Source organism: Rhineura floridana, chromosome 4 (assembly GCF_030035675.1).
Source record: "Rhineura floridana isolate rRhiFlo1 chromosome 4, rRhiFlo1.hap2, whole genome shotgun sequence".
NCBI lineage: Eukaryota > Metazoa > Chordata > Lepidosauria > Squamata > Rhineuridae > Rhineura > Rhineura floridana.
This window is the reverse complement of record NC_084483.1, coordinates 103,609,936-103,629,425: the sequence shown is the minus strand read 5'-3', so window position 1 is coordinate 103,629,425 and position 19,490 is coordinate 103,609,936. Positions and strand designations below refer to the sequence as shown.

The 19,490-nt window shown below is 43.1% G+C and overlaps 2 protein-coding genes across 2 annotated transcripts in view; one reads left to right on the top strand and one right to left on the bottom strand.

Moving 5' to 3' along the window:
- RPS12 (ribosomal protein S12) overlaps positions 1–13,776 on the bottom strand; it is a 123,303-nt gene extending 109,527 nt beyond the window's left edge. The window contains exon 1 of the mRNA XM_061623870.1: positions 13,772–13,776. The gene's annotated coding sequence lies outside the window, so the exon portion shown is untranslated. The remainder of the gene's footprint in view (positions 1–13,771) is intronic.
- Positions 679–19,279, top strand: TAAR1 (trace amine associated receptor 1). Its single transcript, XM_061623867.1, has 2 exons — positions 679–952; positions 17,333–19,279. Exon 2 carries the CDS (start codon positions 17,432–17,434, stop codon positions 18,470–18,472), a length of 1,041 nt encoding a protein of 346 aa, XP_061479851.1. The 5' UTR covers positions 679–952; positions 17,333–17,431; the 3' UTR covers positions 18,473–19,279.
- The last annotated feature ends 211 nt before the right edge of the window (positions 19,280–19,490 follow it).

The window sequence follows — 19,490 nt, the reverse complement described above, 5'->3', positions numbered from 1 at the left end:
AGTCATAACATACTAATTCTACTGCCTAGTACTCTTAACATGATCTTTTGGCCTGTTCTAATGTCCTCTATCAAATGATAACTTGAAAGGCTGGATGTTTCCGGGATGTGATAATGTCTTACCCAGTCGTTATCTCTCTCTCAGCCAAGAACTAGCAGACCCTGAAATGCTGTGACACAATGTAGAAAACATTAATCTTTACTTCCTAGGTCAAAGAGCAAGCAGACACCTGGAGGTGTATGAAAGTCTTAGCTTTCATTTTTAAAAGAAGCATTTGTAAGTGTCTCTGAAAAAGTTAAGTTCCGTACTAACTGTAGAGCAAGCAATTAGTAGTGTTCCTCAGTAGCTCTTACTATGTCTTGTAATATGTGCTTAACATACACAATTGCCTATCTAGTAGTTCTGTTTTCAGACAAATATTAACATTAGTCTGTTGGATTAGGCCTGTTTCCTCAACAAAGTAAGCAGAACTCTGCCATCACATGTTGTTCTCTGTACACAGCAACCCCTTTGAAAAGAAGCACAAAACAGGGTTCCGTTTATGTATTTTCTTACCTTTACAGATGCTTGCGCAAGGTAGATGACACGTGCTATGTTACGTGGCTCCTTTTGTTCATAATGTGCCTATAAGGGTTAATTAAATAGCAGTTAAGATTTGCATTTCCAGGGAGAGGGGAAGGAAAACGCTTACGGAACAGTTTGCCTGGTACTCTAGCCCTGCTAGCAATAGTTTCCTGGACAGGTTGGCTTTAGCAATATGCTCTGTTCCAACTACTAGAGGCCTAAAGAATGAGCGTTGTGATGCGGTTCGTAAGTGAGGCTTGCATGTTTTCGGATCAGCTAAGAAGCTAACTATTTTCTCATTTGAAGATACCTTACAACTTAAAGAAATGCAGCTCAAAACAATGACAAACTGAAGCTACAACAGAGACCACTCATTTTAACAGAGAAGGTAGGAAGTTGAGACTGTTTAAAAGCCCACTTTTACAATTCTATAGTATCCTCATTTTGCTGAATAAAGAAAACAACCCAAATATGGACAACGTTAAAGGTTGGGGGTGGAGGAGAGCAAGATGTGCCACAAGAGAAGAGATTATCTTGTAGACAATATCCCAAAATACGCTTGTCTTATTCAAGACATATGGAAGGAGGCAGTCTAGAAAGCTGCAGTCTGATGCATCGTTGCCAGGCAGGCAGTAAGTTTAATTGAACTCAGTGGATGATATCCAACTAAGGCTACAATCCAAACCTTCCCCCTTCCCTCGAGCAGGGCTTTATGGAGTGGCTGGGCCACATCCCCACACACTGCAAAGGGGAGGAAATATCAATGGGCAGAAGAAATGGGGAAGAAAATTTGATTCAGTTCACATTTGAAGGCAAATCTATCAAATTCCTGCCTGGAAACTGGTACTGTACAGTGATCATCAGGCCCAGATTGTTGTGTGATGGCATAGTGAGACTTGATTGGGATCCAACAGAACCTGAGCCAGATCAGCCCCTCCCCATCTTCAAAACATCCCATTTGTGGGCTTTCCTCTGGCAAGGATCCCACCAGCTCCCCCTCCACCCACACATTCAGCAGACGGAAGGAGGACTGCACTGACAGAATGATACTTGCACCACTGTGGCAGCTTGGCTTAGCTGAAAGAGTTGGGTGCAGGAATACCTCTGCCCAGTTTAAAAAATACAAACCACCCCGCACAAAGAGATTGGGATTGCTCCACTAGTCATACTGAGAACAGACCTACTGAGATCATTCAACATGTCTAACGTAGATCCATTAACTTCAGTGGGTCTGCTCTGAGTTTGACTAACACTGGCCATCACTCAGTGGGACTTCTGAGTAAAAAAACACGGTGTGGGACCGCAATATCTTGTGGAACGCCTCTCCCGCTATGAACCTACCCGGTCACTTCGCTCAGCATCTAAGACCCTCCTCCAGGTACCAACTCATCGAGAAGCCCGGAGGACAGTTACTCTATCTAGGACCTTTTCTGTAGTGGCCCCCGAACTGTGGAATAGCCTTCCCGAAGAAGTACGCCTGGCGCCTACGCTGCTATCTTTCCGGCGCCAGGTTAAGACCTGGCTATGCTCCCAGGCATTTTAAGCGTTTATGTTATAATTTTTTTTAAAAAAAAATCCTTTTCTTTTGTTCCTGCTTGTGTTCATTGTTTGTAGGCTGATTTTATTGTGATTTTGTATTTTAACCTTTTGTACACCGCCCAGAGAGCCATTCGCTATGGGCGGTTTATAAATGAAACAAATAAAAATAAATAAATAAATATGCATAAAACTGGGCTGTAAAATATATAGGGCTAAGCCATTTGGGATTTATAGGTTAAGCCAGCGTTGTTTAAATTTTGCCTGGAAAGCCATAGGACCTGGAGCCCACTGAGATTCTGCAGCACTGAGCATTTTGGGCTTCTGGGAATTTAGTGTCAATCCACCCCTACCCCCCCCCGCTTTAATCAGAAGGCAAATTGCTCCATTCTACACCAGCTGGGAGTTCTTGGCAGCATCTAGCATTATTCTGGCATGTTCCCTTACCATTTTTGTGCCACTTGTAAAAGATATTATGGCTTCTGTTTTAATTATGTCTGCCAATTAGAAAAGGAAGAATCCGATTAAATATTTTTAGATTTTTCTTTAAAAATAAAGATGATTTACAGTTTTCTTTTCATTGCCAACTATAATTTGTCAAAGCCTGATAAAAGAGTTCATTTTTAAAATGTCTAAAATTAAACATTCTTGCATTTTTGGCAGTGTGATAACTGTCAGAGGCACAGTGGAACACTGAAGATGAACACAAACATGATAATGGGATGTTCTGGGGCTGAAATGTTTGGTAATGTTTGGACAACATAGTGATACATCAGCTAAATACCAAAGCAGACTGAGGGCTTATCCAAACGGAGTGGGATAATCCACGGTTTCCATATTCAGTTTGTCATCTGATAGTCTTCACTTTGCCTTTTAGTTCGCTCTTTCCCAATTAAAAAAAACGCTTTTTTGCACCCGCACACGCAGCGGTAAGACCCCTACATTCTTTTCGCTTTTTCCAAGCTCCGCCTCTAAAACCTCCCCCTATCAACCAATTGGTCAGCAAAAAAATTATGTATGCTCCTCTCCCCCTTTGCAACAAGCACAAAGGAGTTCTTGCCTTGAAAGGAAAGGCTGCTAGTCGGTTTCACGCCTGCCTTCCCACTGAGAATGAAATTGACACCCTTTTCTTGTTTGCATTTGCGATATTACACTTAAACGAATGTATGCTTTTCTGCCTTTATTGATATTTAAGGAGATACACACGCTGGCAATGCACTTATTTCTCCAAAAAAGCAAGGAACGTGTCCCCCCCCTTCTCCCTTTCCTTCCCACTGAGAATGAAATTGACAAAGCTTTCCGGAGCAGGCTTGAAACCGACCAGAAGCTCTTTTCTTGTTTGCATTTGGGATATTACACTTAAACCAATGTATGCTTTTCTGATTTGAAGCAAAACCCCCAGCAAGTAGAATGAAATTGACAAGGCTTTCGGAGGCAGGCTGAAACCGACCATTCCCCCTTTCTCGCTTGCTGTGCATTGCAGATCTCACCCAGAGCGGCCGCCCAGTTTGCAGGCTGGCAAAAAATAAAATGCATCTGCGCAGTAGTTGCAGACACACACCCCAACACCCCACCATTGCGATGATTCTCGCACATGTGCAAAAGTGCAGATACGTGATTGGCTGGAATGAGGAGAAGGGGCAAGGGGAAACACCCAACAACTGCCCATCAGCTGTAAAGTCCGCGGTATTGCATCCTAACTCCTGAAGGCACAGCAGATGATTCCCGATTTTAAAGAGCAAATCGCATTTTTGCCGGTATTGCAAGGAGCGGATTTAACCCGCGAGAGTGCGTAACAGCGCGAGACGTCATTTGGACGACCAAAAAATAATGAACACACATAGCGGGCGTGTCACACATTTTGCAGTCGTCTGGATGAGCCCTGAGACCTGCACCAAAATGTTGCAGTATGGAATGTTGCTGTTCAGGTTTCTATCCACTCTATCACTCGTGATTTTCCGGTCAACATTCTTTGCCCAGTGAGCATGCTTAGTCTTCCTCACTGGATTGTTTCTGGGGGTCCACCCATGGAGTTTTTTTCAAAACTTTTTTTAAAAACTTCTGCAAAGCTTGATACATTTCTATTCGGCATGGATGTTGCTATTTTGGCTACATAAGGATTGGCACTTGCCCCTGAACTTCAGAAATAAAAGGAAAAATTTACACATAGTTATAACAAAAGTTGACATAATTTGCAGTTTGTCATACTTTATCTAGAACAAAGAAGCCTCTTTAAGTTGTTTGTTTAAGCAGCAAGAAACAGTTCAATATGTGTAAAGTGTATGCCATAGTAAATTATCATAAATTTTACACACACACACACACACACACAATTTTGAAACATGGATTTGTGGAGAGACGATAGACAACACTTTGGGTCAGCAATAGGTTTTTCTGTAGAACCACATTCCAAAAAGTGTTAGGTGGTGCATCAGCAACACAATTTCCACCTTTCAAATTCCTACAGATTCTAGAGCCACAGATACCCTTTTCTGCTACTATATCTCCTGCCCGTTCCAGAGGAGATAGTAGGCAGAGAAGAGACCAATGAAGGTGTCGAATAGTCTTATAAAAGATTTATTTGATTGATGGAAAGGCAAATTACCTCTTGATTGATGGAAAGACAAGAGTTGGTTGTTGGGGCTAGTAGTTGCCCAGGTAATTACCCTTTGTTTCTGGCTTTTACTCCCATATCCTGCGCTCTTGAGTGTTACCACGTTCACTTGCTTAATGTGCCTTTTATTTAAAAGCAACAAAGGGAGGGTGTGGTTTCCACTTTCCCTCTGACTGTGTAAGCATGTCCTTCAAAAGTATGATAACAAGGTTTTATGAGTTTAAATAAGGAACTAGTAAAACACTATGAGCTCAGTTCAGGCTACATTTCATGGCGAGCCTTCCAGCTGGTGTCTCAGTAACCTTTGTTTACTGTGTCCATATCTGTTAATTTTGCCCTTTATACATTCTAACCGTTTCATGTGTGTGATATTGTCATACCAGAGATATTTCCAAGACATGCACAGTTTCGTCCAGACTCTCCCTTCTGTGAACAGAAGGGCTCCTTTAGAATGCAGAATGGGCTGAGATCCAGTGGAGCCTCCTGCTAGAGGAAGGAATGCAATTGTTATCATTTCCCACATCCACATCCATCCAGTGTCACCTCTCATGGTGGTGGGTCTCCCAACCCAATATGGAGCAGCTTTTCAGGGGGTTGAAGAGAAAGAAATAAGCAAAAATTGTCTCCCTGTTTTTCCAGCAGGAGCATCCCATGAATGGAATTCCATTCATGAGAAGGCTGGCTGTGATCTACATTCAGTTGTTTCTTTGGTGAGGTGGATGGGTTATTATCGTATGCTTTTCTCTTTCAGCTAATGACCTCTATTGTCATGCCCTGTGGGGCAGCGAGGCAAGGGAAAGCCCAACCAGGTTGTAAGATGAGGCAGGGTTCAGGCTCAATGTGAGGCAGCACTCTGGGGAACACAGAGCTCTGAAGTTGCTCCAGCAAGGAACCAGCTGAAACTGGGTCCTTATATAGTAGTAGTGCAGCCTGATTATTAGCACTACCTGTGCTGTAAGATGCGGCCTTAGTTAAATGGGCCCATTAACTGAAGCCTTCTTCAGTTGACAGAGTGGGAGAGCCTCAGGTTCTCCTGAGTCTTCTACCATAGAGGCCTCTGATTTAGAGGATGGCAGTGCCACATCCTCAGGCTGGTGTGTCTGTGTGGACACTGAGGCTAGCCCTGCATGCCTTTCCCTTTCAGGTTTGGAGTCCTCACTTCTATCACCCCATAGAATGAAGGGGAATCTGACTCCTGGGCTCTGACATCTATAGCGTTCATTATAATTATTTGTTGATTTCCACCAATTTGGGTGTCTACTTCTTGCCTTACACAAGATGTTGCTATGCCACAATGGCAATGCAAACCTCTGGAAGGCCAATGTAACACAGTGGCTAATCTATTGGACTTGGAGTAGAGAGAGCTGGGTTCTAATTCCTCCTCATTGGTTGACTTTGTGGGGATTCACTGTCTCTCAGTCTATCCTATGTCAAAAGGTCAATGTGTTTCTAAAATGGAATAAGCCAACATATACAGCCAGCCAGTGTGCTGTAGCCTTATGGAAGATGTTGGTATAGCACAGGCTGATAGATGTACATCTCCCAGGGTAGACTGATTTTAAATCAAAGCCATTTTTTAAAATCACCTTAAAAAAGGCTGATTAAATCAAGTTTCCCATTTTAAAATTAATATATCTCCTGAGTAAATAAGATACTAACTGGCAATTATAACACTTAAAATTGATTGTTTAGTTTTAAACCAAATAGAGCCTCTGGGTCAGAGCATAATCCACTACCACATTCCTTTTCCCTGCAGAATTTTCCCTGCTTGGAGATGAGGAAGATTTCTGTTTCTCTGTACATGTACATGGATAAAAAGCAAGATTACTCCTATGTACTCTCACTTGGAAGTAAGCCCCATTGAATAAAGTAGAACTTGATTCTGAGCTAACATGCACAGGATTCATTTGTAAATAACCAGCTAGTAATTACTGGGCAAGACAGTATTATTATTTCTCCATGTGATGGAGATGGAGACAGTGATGGAAAGTACATGTCCATTTTTGGGGGGTGGAGTCATAACTATTCATAATTTTAGAACTGAAAATACTGCAGAACTCAAGCAGTTGGAGGAAGACACAAAGTTGGACTCTAAGATATGTATATAGTCTTGGTGGAGGATGATCTGTGTGGAAAACAGAATGGCTTTTGTGGATCCTAGCTCTAGGAAGCCTATGGGAATTCACTAATAGGCAAGAAACCTTGTGGTTTAAGAATGTACCTATAGCCCTACACATTTGAAAAAATGCAAACGCAATTTGGGTTCCTCTTTCACAGTCCAATCCACTTCCTATGTAGCTTGGAAGAATTTGGTAAAATGCGCCGTACAATATCTCAGAGAGGAGGTCAGATCTCCTGCTCCCCTGGTGTATTCACTATAGCTGCCCAATTTCCCTGCTTTTTAAAGTTTCACAGAAATATCTGTTGGCTATAGGTACTTTATTAAACCTCAAGGTTTAGTGAACTTCCCTGCTTTTTAGTCTGGGATATAAGAAATGGGATCTTGTGCAAGTTTGCTGAGAATGGATTAATCATTTGCATGCTTATTGGGTTCGGTGGGATTTACTCCCCTGCAATAATGCTTAGGATAGGTGCAACTGACCACAGGGGATAGGGAAGGGAGGAGGAGGAGGGGAGCAGGGAGGAGGGGGAGGTGGAGGGTAGGTTGGATCATTTGCATGTTTATTGAGTTCAGTGGGATTAATCCCATGCAATCATGCTTAGAGTAGGTAAAACTGACCTGAGGGGAGGGGAGGAAGAAGGGAGGAGGAAGGAAGAGGACAGGGGAAGGAGGGGAAAGGCAGGTCTTATCATTTGCATGCTTTTTGAGTTCAATACCATTTACTCCTGTGCAATCATGGCTAGGATAGGTAAAACTGACCATGGGGGAGGAGGAGGAGGAGGGGAGAATAGAGGGAAGGAAGAAGGGGGAGAGGGGAGCAGGAGTGGGAGGGGAAAGGAGGGGGTTGGAAGGGGAGGGGGAGGGGTGAAGGAAGGGGGAAGGGGTAAAAGGGAGGTGATGGGAGGAGGAGGGGAGGGCAGGTTTGATCATTTGCATACTTATTGAGTTCAATGGGATTTACTGCCGTGCAGTCATGCTTGAAAATGAAATGGGCTGCCTTCAAGTCAATTCTGACTTATGGCGACCCTGTGAATAGGGTTTTCATGGTAAGCAGTAGTCAGAAGTGGTTTACCATTGCCTTCCTCTGAGGCTGAGAGGCAGTGACTGGCCCAAGGTCACCAAGTGAGCTTCATGGCTGTGTGGGGATTTGAACTCTGGTCTCCCAGGTCGTAGTCCTAGGATAGGTAAAACTGACCATGGGGAAGGAGAAGTGGGAGGGTGGAGGGGAGGAGGAGGAGGGGGAAAGAGGGAATTGGAAAGGGAGGAGGGGAAGGGAGGGGTGAAGGAAGGGAGAGGGAAGGGGAAGAGGGTGTTGGGCTCTCAGGTTGTGTGTGTGTTCCTCACAGAGAGGAAAGCAACTGAAAGACCTGCTCTTATGGGGTTAATCTGGCTAGGGAGAATACCAAGGCTGTCTGTGGCAGCTGTGCCAATACAAGGGCACTCTTATCTACATAAGGCTTGAGAGAAACCGAAAGTGGTGTGGGGGTGTAGTGTGATGTGGAAGAAGCTGTTTGTAACTCTAACTGTCTCAGTAAAGACTCTTAACGAAATCATTGCCTGTGACTGGATCTTTTCCTATACTGAACCTGCTTCTGGTGTTGTATTGGACCACATGCTCTATAGCAGCACAACAAGGGTTATGGGCCCAGGATTCTGGTCCACTATACAGTGCTAGTGCCGGTTCTGGTGCGAAACCTCGGAGCTGAGACGCGAGCTGGGTCGGAGGCCATGTGAGAAAGAGGTGAGCGGAAAGCAGAGCGCTGAGAATGGCTATAAATATGTCTGCTGGAATGCCTATGGAACAGCTCACTGAAACAAATTATGCCAGCTGGAAGCTACGGATGAGGGCTTTTCTGATCAAAGAGGATCTGTTTGAAGTTATTGACACCACCCCACCGGCGGCCCCTCAAGCGGCATGGACACGTAAGGATGAAAAGGCGAAGGCTTTCATCACATTAGCACTGTCCGACTCTCAACTACTATATGTGAGAGATGAACCCACAGCAAAACGTATGTGGACTGTTTTGAATACTGTACATGTGCAACAGACCGCAGGGAGCAAACTTTGTTTGGCGAGAAGATTATATCAGATGCGTCTGACTGAAGAGAGCACTATGATTGAGCACTTAACGGAATTTCAACGTCTGTTTGCAGAGTTGGAGGACAGAGGGGTCGAGCATAGCAATCTACAAAAGGTGTACATCATTTTGTCTTCCCTTGATGAGAAATGGAACAATTTCATGATGTCTATGGAGGCGATGCCTGATGGAGGATTGAGGGTGGATTTTGTAGAAGAGAAACTCAATCAAGAATGGCAAAGAAGACAGGAGGCTAGGAAGACTGAGCCGAAAGAAGCGGTCAAAACTAAGCAGTCTACCTTCAAAGAGCAGCATGGACTAAAATCCTATTATTTTTGTGGAGCAAGGGGACATATACAGCGGAACTGTGCAGCCAAGCAAAGAGACAGAGGCTGGAAGCACTCTAGCGTGAACTTTGTTAGTGCCCAGAAGCATAAAACAATTAACTCTCAATGGGTAATTGATAGTGGTGCGTCCCATTGCCTCATAAAAGATGCAAGCCTATTTCACTCATTGAAACCAGTGCAGGAAACTGTTTTATTGGCTGACGGATCCAAACGTGACGTCCTGGCTCGTGGAACTTTGAAACTGAGTAAGCTCCAGACTATTTTGACAGATGTATTGTTAGTCCCGCAATTAGCAAGTAATATTTTGTCTGTAAAGAAACTAACAGATATAGGTTATTCTGTAATGTTTGAGAAAGGGAGATGTGTTGTTAAACGAGGGAATGAGATATGCATGCAGGGGTGTCTGCAAGATTCACTGTTCACATTGCAAAGCACTCACGCTGAGCCGGAATGTGCTGTATTAAGTGCCAAAAGACAGTTGCACGAAAACTGTGTACATCAGTGGCACAGAAGATTGGGTCATGCTCATTATGACACAATTAAGAAAAACCCTACTCATAGTGAGGACATGAAATTACAGGGATGTGAGCAAGTATATGAATGTGATGCGTGTTACAGAGCTAAAGCCACAGTGGCACCCATAAATCAAAAGACAGAGTGCACAACCACTGCACCATATCAGATGATACACGTCGACTTATCTGGACCATTGCAGTGTTCAAAGGGGGGTCCTAAGTATTTCATGGTTGTGGTAGATGATTTCACAAGGTATTGTCATGTGTACTTGCTGAAGAGAAAAGATGAGGCAGATACAAAATTACGCCTGTTCATAAAGAGAGTGGAAACACAACATGGGGTCATGATAAAACGCATACGCTCAGATCAGGGGGGTGAATTCACGAGCCAAGCTTTGCAGGACTTCATGGAAAGAAAGAGGATAGCCCAAAACTTCACTGCCCCGTTTTCTCCGTTTTCAAATGGGGTTGCGGAGAGAAAAAATAGGTCTCTTCAGGAATCCATGAGAGCCATGTTGGGAGATTCAAACCTAGCCAACACATTTTGGAGAAAGTGTATCCTATATGCTGTTTATATCCAGAATAGGTTGTTACACAGGAGTCTTGGAATGTCTCCCTATGAAAAACTGACGGGGAAGAAACCACGGATAAGGCACATTGAGCGTTTTGGGGCTAAATGTTGGGTTCACGTACCCAAAAGTAAAAGGCGCAGTAAGTTAGCGCTGAGAGCCCAGGAGGGACATGTGCTGGGCTTTCAGAACGCTTATTACAGGGTCTGGGTTCCTGAGCTACAACAAATAGTTCTTAGTCAAAGCATCAAAGTTTCAGATCAGGAATGGAAGCAAAGTCAGACCATAAACCTAAATGGGTCACACGATACACATGCAGTAAAAGAGGAGGACATACAGCCAGGTCCTAGCGAAGAGGAAGAAGTACTGCAAATGCCATTAAAAGAAGCGTTAAATGAGCTCATATGGGGGAAACATAACATTAAGAAAAGAAAAGCTGATGATGTGTCATTACATGAGAGAGAATTACCAGGAACTAGTGCAAGCCACGGTGGCACAAGAGAAACTGAGTCTCAAGTTCCCTTAAGACGCTCAGAGAGAGAGAACAAAGGGAAGCCACCTGAAAGATTCACTATTGGTCTTATAACAGACCAGGGGGCATACACTAAGCAAAACATGGATGCAGAAACGTTGTATTTAACATGTGTGAAACCTAAATGCAATGATGAAAAGTGGGAAAGGAATGTTGATTGATCTATTTATGAAATGTAACAGATGTAGTGAATAAAGAAAGCCTGGAATCCAGAAAAGAAAATGTTAACGTGTAAAGCAAAGCTGAAATGTATAAGGTGCTGTCAACTGTAACGAAATGTTAAAGCGAGTGCATATAATAGATAAGAGGGCATTGGAATTTCTGTGAGAAACAGGTGGGGGCTGTTGGGCTCTCAGGTTGTGTGTGTGTTCCTCACAGAGAGGAAAGCAACTGAAAGACCTGCTCTTATGGGGTTAATCTGGCTAGGGAGAATACCAAGGCCGTCTGTGGCAGCTGTGCCAATACAAGGGCACTCTTATCTACATAAGGCTTGAGAGAAACCGAAAGTGGTGTGGGGGTGTAGTGTGATGTGGAAGAAGCTGTTTGTAACTCTAACTGTCTCAGTAAAGACTCTTAACAAAATCATTGCCTGTGACTGGATCTTTTCCTATACCGAACCTGCTTCTGGTGTTGTGTTGGACCACACGCTCTATAGCAGCGCAACAGAGGGAGGGGATAAGAGGGAGGAGGAGGGGAGGGCAGGTTTGATCATTTGCATGCTTTTTGAGTTCAGTGTGATTTATTCCTATGCAATCATGCTTAGGATAGGAGAGACTGACCTGGGGGGGGGAGGAGGGCAGGAAATTGGGTGGATGGGCACTGGGCAGAAGGGAAGCCCCTTTCCTCTCCAAAAGGAAAACACTGTGAACAGCATCATTCTTTTTCAGGGTTTCTCCCACCTTTTCATTCTACAGCACGCACATGTAGCCTCCCACCCAAATTGAAACCAAAGCTGTCCCTGGCCACATCCACACCAGACCTTTATTTCCCTTTAGACAGTCATGGCTTCTCCCAAAGAATCCTGGGACGTGTAGTTAGTGAAGGGTGCTCAGAGCTGCTAGGAGATGCCTTGTTCCCCTCATAGAACTTCAATCAGAGTGGCTGCCTGTAAAACCACTCTGGTCACTGGAGCTCTGTCACGGGAATAGGAGTCTCCTCTCAGCACCCTTCACAACTACACTTCCTAGGATTCTTTGGGAGAAGCTATGACTGTCTCATGTGAAATCAGAGTCTGGTGTGGGTGTGGCCCCCTGATTAGGCAAGCCCAGCGGCTGTGAGTCTGGCTTTTAGAACACTGACAGTTGGTTCTTACTGAGCATGCCCGACATTATCATTGAATTCAAGCCAAAATTCCTTAAATTAATTAAAAATCAGCCAGGCATTTTTTAAACTTTTAAACTGCAGAAGATGAAGGTCAGAGTATGGGGCAAGGTCAGTAATAGGATTACAGGTACTCTGTGAACATGTCTGATTTTTAATTAATTTCAACAGATTATGAGAACTCTGACAGAAAAAAAGTCAAAAAGGGGTCTGGTTTCTCTGTCTCTCTTTTTACACTTTGAACTCTCTATTCCCTCTGACTGTTTTGTGTATCACCATGAAAATTTAGAGGGTTGTTAAGCAAGCGGTTTCTGAGTTCAGGACTATAAGTTTTGTAAGGTTTTGTTTTGAAATGAGCTTATGGTAAGGATCGGAATGGCATGGAGAGTATTTTCAATGTAACATTGTGGAACACAAAACATCCATGCTGACTGTAGTATACAGCCCCTCTCATGACTGTATAATTAATACAATGCATGACGTGCAAACAACAGAGATGTGTGTGAGATAGTGCAGCAAATAGCTGTTAAGTGTGCGTGGGAAAGAACGAGAATAACTGTGATTGTAAGAGAAGCATGTGTCTTATCATGGCTTGAATAGCTGCAATACATCAAATGTGTGTCTCTCTCTGTGTTAAAGTGAATGTCATTGTGTGCATGTCTGGCCCTGCCAGACATTGGAATGCAGCCCCCAACAGTTTCCCCCCGGTAATACAGCCCTTAGATTAAAAAAAAAAAAGGTTATCCAACCCTGATTTAGAGTGTCATCTATGCTGCATAACATCAGAAGTCAGATATTGCCCCATGACTCTCTTTTACTAAGACTCCTCAAACCTAGTGCTTGATTAATAGATAGTAATGATTCAGTGTTGCCTTTTCTGCCCCCCCCAAGCAACAGAAACCCACCAAATCAGAGGGACCTAGATATTGAAATGGAAATGTGAGGTTCCCTACCTTGTTGCCCTGGTTAGGTGGATGGATGAGCACTTGAAGAGGGGAATTAGCAGGCAGAAGAAGAATACTTAACTCTCCCCCTTCCTCGTCAACTCTTCAAATGTCCACAGGTTACCCCCATCTTATGGATGTGATCTAGCAGTGGGGCTCAATCCTAATTCTCTGGTGTCTAAAGTAATAGCCTTTCCCCTCTCAGTCTTGTTACCTGTGATCTTTTAAGTGATCACATGAGTGATTCAGCTGGAGTCTACCACTTCTACTAACAAAGGGGAAAGCAATCCAATATGACTTATTAGGACCAACATGAAGTTAACAAATGGCATGGGAGAGCAAATATAAGCGTTTAAACTCAGGCAGACTGCTCAGGGCCTTCAGCTGGTTAAACCTTTTTACTGGCCCAGCTGCTCATGTTGCCAAGCATGGCTGATCTCTGAAGGTGCCATCAGAATCCAACTGCTCCAGGAAGCATGCATTCTGCACTTTGCTAGCCTCGCTACATGCTAGCTGGCCATCATTTCGTTCAGGGGTGGGGATTGTTAGACTCAGAGGCCAAATGCTGCCTTCCAGGACTCTCCAGTTGGCCCTCAGGATTCTTCCCACACCACACATACTTCCAGAGGCCACACCCTCCTTCCTTGAACTCTGTTAGTGCCTCTTGCTTGCCTGGAAGGATGGAGAGAGGTGCCTCTGAGTGTGTGCGCACACACATTTGCATGTGTAGAAACCTCCAGCTTTTGTGTGGCTGGAATGTAACATTTCTTTATCTTTGGCCCTATCCACCACTAGCATGTGGCCCCTAGAATGCTACTTACAAAAGGATGTGGCCCTCAGGCTGAAAAAGCTTTCCGTGTTGGTATAACTGGAAACAGGCCCTAAGAAGACTTCTGCCCAACTGAAGAGTATTCATTGGTTCTTCATAATATCTCTTGAGAGTGACACAGTCAATTGCAACAATTTATTTTAATATAAACCGTAGGAATCTAGGCATCCTTAAAGGTTTGTTCCCCAGCTACCTGAATCTTTCAGTCTTTGGTAAACATTCAGATGAGAGGCACTTTGTTCCAAAACCTCTGGCCTCTTCTGGTTCTGGAATTCATCATTTATCATGACTTCATCCATGATGAAGAGAACATAAAGAAGAAATTTGTTAGAAATGGAATCTGCAAAATAGCCCTCAAAAATATGGGAAAAGCAGACTGAAGGAAGGAGATGAACTTTTGGATGAGTATCATTTTTAAGATACCTATCAGCTAAATCTTCCAGCACATCAAACTGTTTCCATCTGAGCTATCCTGGGTCCAACTTGGCTGTTAGGGAAAGACCTAAAATAATATCTCATACCTCATTCCATGCTATACCGTAACAAAAATGGAAAGCAAGTGTTTGGACTTGTCATGTAAAAGACTCACTGTCTGGAAAAGCACGTAAATCACTTGGGGGTGTGGATGGGAAATTCTCTTCAGAGCAACAGAAATGAAAATCTCATGGGCTAAATGCCCAGAAAGAGATTATCAAGGGAATCATTTGCTGTGTTAGAGGACCATATCAGTGTGTTTCCAAACTTATTTTATTTGTTTCTATTCTTGTTTGGAATGAGTTCATTCACGCTGGGAACTAAGCATCTCCCCTTCCTGACAGTCTGCCCAGTTCTTTTTTGCCACTGTGCTCTCTGGAGCAAGTAGAGCACTTCTCATCCTTCTCCCCCCTCCTCCATAGCAAAATATTCCAACAAGCAATAATGCTGGCACTGAGAAGAATGGGAATGGCTTGGAAAAGGGTAGAATTGCTAAAATCATTATGTGCTGACTACTGAGTGTGCAATAGTGTGTAGACCACAGTCCTAATGCATCCCACTCATTCCTCAGTAATTGTAGTGATATCATCAGTACTGTCGGATGATTGTTCTGATTGAACAAAAAAATTTGAATCAAGCTGCTCAACTCATAGGAGAAAATAGACCAAATCCATTTATAATGAAGAATTGTTTTGTGGACTGGATTGTCAGTGTTACATTTCTGTTTGAAAAACCTCATAATCAACAATAGCTTTTTTTTTGCTGTAAAAAGCACTGGCAAATATTGTGATAATCTAAAAAACTCCATTAATAACAGTATAATTGTTGGAAGGCTTCCTGTATCATAATTTCCCTCTGTACCTTATTTACATACCAGGCCTTTAAAAACTGACTATGTCAATCAAAAAAACACCTAAAAAGGCTCAGCCTTGCACAACTCCACTAAGTGAACGGTGGAGAACCTTTTTCCTTCTGAGGGCTACATTCCCTTGTGGAAAGTGCTCAGGAGGCACATGCAGGTATGAGAGGGGCCCACTCCCCACTCCATTCATGCAAAGAGAGAGACAGACACTTCACAGCACATTCACACAATTACTCATCCTTAATACAAACTTCTTTTTCATCATCATCATTATTAATATTATTATTATTATTAAAGAATATACCACATTCAGACAATTAATGTACCCCTACAAATTATGTACAACATACAAACAATATTCACACAATCTCACACAGACAGACACAACACAAACATAACAATATACGCTGCTCAGCCCCTCAGATCAGCCGAGGGATGGGGGGTATTTTTATTCCCGTAACATCAAGGGCTCATCTACATGGTAGCTTACCATGTGTCAGGTGGTACTCACATCTCCTTTAAATTTGCATGGTTCACATGATGTTACTGGCAAATAGAAGCTATTATGCAGTTTCCCCCCTGTAAATCTGTACTAACCCAATCCACTGATAATAGGAAAAGGGGAGAAAAAAAGTCTCCACCATGTTTCTCTAGTGGTTGCAAACACTTTGCTCCAGTGCTTTTAGGTGGGTGTGTCAATTGTTCCCCTCTCCATGCCCACTATTTCCTCCTTCCTTCTTTCATTTTGTTTCCTATGGGCTGCAAGCAACTTCCTGCTGCTCTCCTCTGTTCTGCTGGCCTTTTTTATGTTGCTGCAAACAGTGCCTTTATTTTCTTTTCCCCCTAACCTGTGTTCAAAAGCATAACAATGCTGAAACAAATATTTGTATTTCAGCTGTATCCTACCAACCATAGGCAGGGAAAACAGATATTCACATTTCTGTTTTTTTTAAAGGAACCTACTGTAGCTGGTTGAACAGACTGAGCATGCTCGGTCACCTAGCAACCAGAGGGAGTGGAAATGCATAATTAGAGGGCAGGGCCACAAGGAAACAGACTAATCCTTCCCAGAGGAATGCCTACTTGTGTGAATGGGAAAAGATGATTGGCAGCTACCATTGAGCAGGAACTCAATAATGACAATAAAAGCAGTGTATTTGCTACAAAGAAATGCTCCAATGTAGATGAGCCCTAAGTCTGCATGCCATGATGAAGATGAAAATTGGATTTCCTCTGCCACTCAGCAGATACTGCCGGCAGAGCATGCTGTGGTAGGGATGAAAATCACTCCTGTCTGTTGCTGGTGGTTCCTTACCACCCAGTGCACTGTGATGGTGATGGAAATTGGGGGAAGTGTATGGCAGAAGTGCTGGAGACTAGTTGAAGAGGTTTGGCAGGCCAAACTAAACCCATGGGCCAGGGGATCTCCATGTTTGCACTAAGCTCACCATAGCCCACCACAGCCATGTGATCTGCCAGGGGCTTGTTATTTCCCTTGTGTTTTGGGCTGGCCTGTTGTAAGGACAGGGACCTTATTGGCCCCTGGTGGGCGGTATTTGGGTTTTGGGTATAATGATTGTGCAGGCATGACTCATCCTATTATAAAGCAATATAAGCACTGGCTCACCTCCTTAGAGCTCTACCAAAAGTTTATCAGAAAGGGGCGGAGATGAACTTTCATGAAAGCCACCCCTTTTTCCTGCCATATATTGTCATATTTTGCTGCCTATCCATGACAGTGTTTCCTGTTCTTACTCTGCTTTGGCTACATGATTATGTTTAAAGCGAAATCAGAGTGAGGACATTGCTTCCTGACCCCATGTGTCATGGGGGAAAATTTAAAAAAAATGGCATGCAGTAGGAGCAGGGAATGTAACTGGTGAGTGGGACAAACACTTTACTCCTGTTTTCACGGCCCTCTGGAAAAAAAGTCACTGCAAGGAGAGCCCTATTTAGAGCTTGCTAAGTGGAGAAAAATTTTGTCTCAGCCCTAAATAAATATTCATGTTTTAATTTTCTTTCCCAGCAGGTAATCCACTTTTTATGGATGGTAAAATATAAATAAATCCTGTTTTGACTACAAAAGAAGAACTTCCCACACAGAACCCATCAAACTAGGCCTAATATGTGTTTGCATGAATCTGAGTCTTTAGAAAGGATGCAGTTATGTTGTGAACACATAAATGGCTCCTGTATAAAGAGCAACTGGTCAATTAGCATTCGTATTTCCATGTATGCCTTAATGATATCTGTGATCCTGGCTACTGTAGCTGGCAATTTGACTGTTATCATTTCAGTATCACATTTCAAGCAGCTCCACACCCCTACCAATTTCCTAATCCTCTCTATGTCCATGGTGGACCTTCTTCTGGGATTCTTTGTCATGCCTTACAGCATGGTGAGGTCTGTTGAAAACTGTTGGTATTTTGGGGAATTACTCTGCAAAATCTACACCAGCATCGATATCATGCTGAGTACAGCTTCCATCTTCCACCTCTCCTTTATCTCCATTGACCGCTACTACGCCATATGTGACCCGCTGCGATACAAAGCGAAGATCAGCATGTGTGTCATACTGATCATGATCTTCATAAGCTGGGCCTTCCCTGCCATGTTCGGCTTTGGACTGGTCTTTTTGAAGTTAAACCTGATTGGAGCAGAAGAGACATTCTATAAGATCATCTACTGTGTGGGAGGCTGTTTTGTCTTCTTCAACAAAACCGCAGGGGTGGTGGCCTCCATGGTTTCTTTTTACATCCCTGGATTAGTCATGTTGTGTGTCTATGGGAAGATATACATTATAGCCAAAAGGCAAGCCAGGTCCATTAAGGCTGCTGTGAACCAAATGCAGATCAGATTTGAAGTGCAGCATCATATTTCCCACAGCAGAGAAAAAAAAGCCGCAAAGACTTTAGGCACGGTGGTTGGTGTCTTTCTCATCTGCTGGTTCCCATTCTTCTTCTGTATGGCAACAGATCCCTTTATGCATTATACAATACCTCCTATTCTCATTGATGCCATGGTTTGGTTTGGCTACTTAAATTCTACATTTAACCCAATTGTTTATGCGTATTTTTACCTATGGTTTCGAAGAGCCTTGAAGATGATTGTCCTGGGGAAGGTTTTTCAGCAGGATTCATCCAGAACTCAGCTCTTTTTGGAGTGAAACACACTGTTATGTGAGACACACTTCCTCAGTATTTTGTCAGGTATTGTCAATTTCCAAGCAGAAGGTCAAAGAGAAACAGCAGCTGTGGTGATATACCTCTAAAACTGACCAGCAAGCAAGTCACAAAATTGTTACTGTTACTTGGGATTTGGGAAACATCTGGGACTTGTTATAGAGGCAATTAGTAGCTATATGTTACTTTTTCTTTTTTAACATTAGCACTAGCGAAATGGTCCTGATTGTGATGGAAAAGGGATTGTGAAGGAAAGACCTGCATATTTCAGGGATGGTTGGAGGGTGCATGCGGGACAACTTTGTATCTTTGTGCGTGCTCTGCTATGCCACAGTCAGGCTATGAGGACTGAATTTGTCTCCACTGCAACAATGCCTTCAAATGCAGTGTTCCACTTCCATTTGCTATACAAATGGTGTTTAGAGTTCAGAAATCTCAACTGGGCCACATCCATCATGTCCAGGTGTGAAATTATATGTTGCAAAGTGAGGATGAGGGAAAGACAAGGCAGAGAGTTCATACTTACAAATGGCTGCATTGTATGCAATCCAAGTGTTGTGCTCGAGGATTTCTTGTGATTTTGCAGGGGACGCTGCAGCTGCCCTCACAGAATATATGCTGCTTCTTTCATTAGCTGCACAGAGCTGTCTGAGAGGTGCACTCCATCATCGTTGAGATGGGTTGCATTTTTGGGATTGCACAAAGCTGAGTACATTGATATGGAATGTATTTAAAATCACTTACCATACTATTAGTGATATTCCAAGGGCATGGAAATGCCATCAAGTTGATCTTTGGGTATGTTGTTAGATTTGAAATATTTAATAAAACTTTGGTTCTAAAGTTGCAGAATAAACAAAATAAAAATTATATAATGTATTTGATTGCAGTGACTAGGAAAAAACCTTCAGCTATTTTAAAACTGGTTTCATTATCATGATCATAATAACTGGAAACTGATATTGCATTAAGGCTTTGGGTATTTATTGGTAAAGATCCTCA

Coding starts and splice junctions, on each gene's coding strand:
- TAAR1 (XM_061623867.1), top strand. CDS start 17,432: ATGTGTTTGCATGAATCTGAGTCTTTAGAAAGGATGCAGTTATGTTGT.